General features: G+C 36.6%; 1 protein-coding gene across 1 annotated transcript; it reads left to right on the forward strand.

The window, feature by feature from the left end:
• The first annotated feature begins 666 nt into the window (after positions 1-666).
• Positions 667-1596, forward strand: LOC100912028 (olfactory receptor 19-like). Its single transcript, NM_001409180.1, has one exon. The coding sequence runs from the start codon at positions 667-669 to the stop codon at positions 1594-1596; it is 930 nt and encodes a 309-aa protein (NP_001396109.1).
• Positions 1597-4583: the final 2987 nt, after the last annotated feature.

The following is a 4583-nucleotide window of genomic DNA, read 5'->3' on the forward strand; positions in this document are numbered from 1 at the left end:
ATTTCATTCACATGATGTGTTCTTTTTCCTCTGCATTTTTTCACCAAATGGAAGCTCAACCTGTAAGTAAGTATGTGAGCGCCAAATTGATAAAAATATTTTATCTTTTGAGAAGTTTGCTTTCGTGTTATATTGTTTTTGTGACTCCTCAAGGGATGTGAGAGGGTTTGAAATGCATCTTGAATCAAGAAAGTTTTTTTCCTTTCAGTCTCTCAGGAATCAGTTGAGCTAATTAAACAATATTACTCCCCCAACTCCCGAGACCCGTTTATTTTTTTTTAAATCTGTATCTATCATTGTTTGTGGAACTAATGTATTATCTTTATTTAATCAATGGATAAGAATGATCATGGTAAAATATAATCTCAGAAACATATGTGGAGCATGACCAGTATTTAATTGCATTTTCCAACTATAACAAAGAATCCATTAAAGTCATATTTAATACAAATCTTCTGGGGTAAAGGCTTAGAGTGAGATGGTAGCTCTAAATAAGTCATGCCAGGAAGTACCCCAAAGAGCAGTACAATCATACATAAAACAGGAGCCACTATCCTAACAGTATAGTATAAAGTACAGTTCTACTGTCAGGTTAATGTTGCATAATGTTTTATTTAATAATAGAATTACATCAGGTTGCTTTCTCCCTTTTGTTATTTTAGCTATATGGAGTTGAAAAATGACACACAAATTTCAAAATTTATTCTCTTGGGAATTTCAGAGGATCCTTTATGGCAGCCCCTCCTTTTTGGACTATTTTTATTCATGTACCTGGTCACTCTGCTTGGAAACCTGCTCATCATCATTGCCACCATTACAGATTCCCATCTTCACACACCTATGTACTTCTTCCTCTCCAACCTGTCCTTTGCTGACATCTGCTTTACTTCTGCTAGCATCCCAAAGATGCTAGTGAATATACAGACGAAGAACAAGGTGATCACCTATGAAGGCTGCATCTCCCAAGTATACTTTTTCATACTCTTTGGAGTTTTGGACAACTTTCTTCTCGCTGTGATGGCCTATGACCGATATGTGGCCATCTGTCACCCTCTGCACTACACAGTCATCATGAACCGCCGCCTCTGTGGATTATTAGTTTTGGGGTCCTGGGTCACAACAGCATTGAATTCCTTGCTGCAAAGCTCAATGGCACTGCGGCTGTCCTTCTGCACAGACTTGAAAATTCCCCACTTTGTTTGTGAGCTTAATCAACTGGTACTACTTGCCTGTAATGACACCTTTCCTAATGACATGGTGATGTACTTTGCAGCTGTACTGCTGGGTGGTGGTCCCCTTGCTGGCATCCTTTATTCTTACTCTAAGATCGTTTCCTCCATACGCGCAATCTCATCATCACAGGGAAAGTACAAGGCATTCTCCACCTGTGCATCCCACCTCTCAGTTGTTTCATTATTCTATTCTACACTTTTGGGTGTGTACCTTAGTTCTTCTTTTACCCAAAACTCACACTCAACTGCACGGGCATCTGTTATGTACAGTGTGGTCACCCCCATGTTGAACCCATTCATCTACAGTCTGAGGAATAAGGACCTAATGGGTGCTCTGAGAAGGCTCTTCAGAAGGAAGCCATGAGAGAGACATTTATCAAGAAGTGCCTATGGGGTTGGGGATTTAGCTCAGTGGTAGAGCGCTTGCCTAGCAAGCGCAAGGCCCTGGGTTCGGTCCCCAGCTCCGAAAAAAAAAAGTGCCTATGGTCTGGGTAGCAAAATCAGCATGGTAACTCTTTAATCAAATAACAAAAGAGAATTTCATTTTTCTGCTTCCTAGACTTTTGATCTCTTTCAGCTGCTTTACTGATTTTCTGTAACACCATTAGTGAGTTTTTTTTCTTCTTTTATATACAACATGTTCCAGTTTTCCAGTATTCTTCCCAGTATCATGTCAGAAGCAATTTGTAGATTCTCATTTATTTTACATAACCATGACTTGTGCTAGTACTGTGGAATGAGCTATACTTAATGAAGTCTATGATGTAATATTGATATAGAAGAATTTCTATAACTTGTTTTTACTGTTTTTCTGTTTACCTTTTATATTGTTGTCTTAACAATTCTCACAGTCTAGACTTCAATGTCGTAGTACTTTGTATTTGTGTAAGTTCATAATCCTAGTTAGGACACTATTTCTATATTCAATTTCTTGTTCATAAGCCCATTCTGCTGCTTGGTACAGAATACTAGTGTACTAATAGAAAATATGCTTTGCATGTGTACTGGTACCATTTGCCCGCCATGGTACCTGATTTAATGATGTTATGTGTACTTTGCAGATGTCCTGATCAGTAGTTGTCCCATTGTTGGTAGAATTTACTTCTTATTCTAGAATAATTTTATTCTTCATAAAATCTTTTGCACAGAGAGATGAATTTGCAAAAATTACTGTCTTAATGCGGTTTCCAATTCAGAAAAGACCTTCTGCATATAAATATTTAATCATACATTAAAATTTCAGTAATGTGCTTTCCATGAATTACCCAGTATATGATGTATGTCTATTTGTCTAAATGTTAAACCTCAATATCAAACATAAAGACATTTATTAAATAACCTGAAATACCAGATACATGTGAAATGGCCTCATTTTTTTCTTAACAATTTTAACTACTAGGCTGAAGAGATGTGTCAGTGATGAAGACACTGGCTGTTCTTCCAGAGAACATGGTTCAATTAATAGCACCCAAGTGATGGCTTACATCCATCAGTTTCAGGGAATCTGACCGATTTCTGGCCTCCACGGGCAATGCACTCATATGATGCATATACTTGCACACAGGAAAGTACCCATGCATATAGATAAAAAACATGCAAATATTTTAAAATATAAAATTTCTTCCTTGCCTTAAATAATATTTCCCTTTAAATATTTCCTCATAAACAGTAATGTGCTGGGAGTGAAAATATCTTTAAGTATTTTTTTATTTTGTTTCTTATTTTCTGAAATCTCTTCAGTACACATGAGCAAAAAAATGGCTTATGATGTAAGAACTTTGTTTAGTCTTCACTATACTCACTTCTAACAATGAGGTGGGACAGAAGGTATCCCCACATAACAAAATCTGCCTTTAAAATTGCTGCATAATAGTTAAAATAGAAGTTAAACAACAGCCAATTTAAAAAAATTACATGAAAGCTCGTTGTCATGGCACCCATCCTTAACCCAGCACTGATGAGGTAGGGGCAGACAGACCTCTGAGTTTCAGGAAAGGCTGAACTATAGAGTGAGTTCCAGGTAGCCAGGGCTGCACAGAGGCTACTCTTCTCAAAACCAGGGCTACTCTTTCTCAAAAACAAACAAAACAGAAAATGGTAGTTTATTTATTTTTGGATATTAACTGTCAGATATGTAGTTGCTAAAAATCTCTTGCCATTCCGTAGGCTTCTGCTTTGTTCTAATGATGGTATCCTTTGCCATATGGAAGTTTCTAAATTTCATGAGGTGTCACAGACTAATTTATGGTCATAGTGCCTGTGTTGTGGTTGTTCTGTTTGGAAAGTCTTTTCCTGTGTAATGAGTTCAAGGTCATCCCCATTCTCTTCTTTCAGGTTCAGTGCATCTGGTTTTATGTTAAGGTGTTTGACTAATTTAGAGTTGAGTTTTGTGCAAGGTGATAAGAATAGACCTATTTGGATTATTTTACATGCAGTCCTTCAATCTGACACCACCATCTGTTGAAGATGGTGTCTCTTCCAGTGTGTATTTCTGGTGTCTTATTTTGGTAAAGATGTCAGATGTCCATAGGTGTGTAAATTTATGTTGTGTCTTCAATTCAATTATATTGATCAACGTGTCTGTTTTTGTGCTAACCATGATGTTAATTTATTACTATAGCTTTGTAGTACCGCTTAAAATCAGGGACGATGAGATTTCCACTAATTCTTTTATTGCTCATGGCTATTTTAGTTTTCCTGTTTTCTTTTCATGTGAAGCTGAGAATTGTCCTTTCAAGATCTGTAAAGAATTGAGTTGATATTTTGATGGGAGGTGCATTGAATCTGCAGATTGCTTTTGGTAGAATGTCCATTTTTACCGTGTTACTCTTAATGATCATGATCAGTGGAGATCTTTCCATCTTCTGAAATTTAAAATCTTTTTCTAATGATCATGATCATGGGAGATCTTTCCATTGCCTGGTATCTTCAATTCTTTCCTCAAAGAATTGAAGTTCTTATCATGCAAGACTTCAACTTGTTTGGTGAGAGTTAGCCCAAGATATTTTATGTTATTTGAAGCTATTATGAAAGGTCTTGTTTTTCTGATTTCTTTCTCTGTCTGCTTGTTTTGTGAATATAAGAAGGATAATGATTTTGTGAGTTAAGTTTGTATCCAGCTATTTTGCTGATAAATTATTTATCAGCTATTGGAGTTTTCTGATGAAATTTCAGTGTCACTTTTTATTTCATCATACCATTTGCAAATAGACACTTTTACTTCTTTTATTTTTATTGGATTTTTTTTACTTACATTTCAAATGTTATTCCCTTTCCCCCACCCAACCACACACCCCTTCCCACCTCCCCACCCTGACATTCCTATACACTGGGAGGTTCAGCCTTGGCAGG

This window comes from Rattus norvegicus, chromosome 11 (assembly GCF_036323735.1).
Source record: "Rattus norvegicus strain BN/NHsdMcwi chromosome 11, GRCr8, whole genome shotgun sequence".
Taxonomy (NCBI): Eukaryota; Metazoa; Chordata; class Mammalia; order Rodentia; family Muridae; genus Rattus; species Rattus norvegicus.

What these genes read in the sequence shown, in the direction of transcription:
- LOC100912028 (NM_001409180.1), top strand. Translation starts at nt 667, where the DNA reads ATGGAGTTGAAAAATGACACACAAATTTCAAAATTTATTCTCTTGGGA.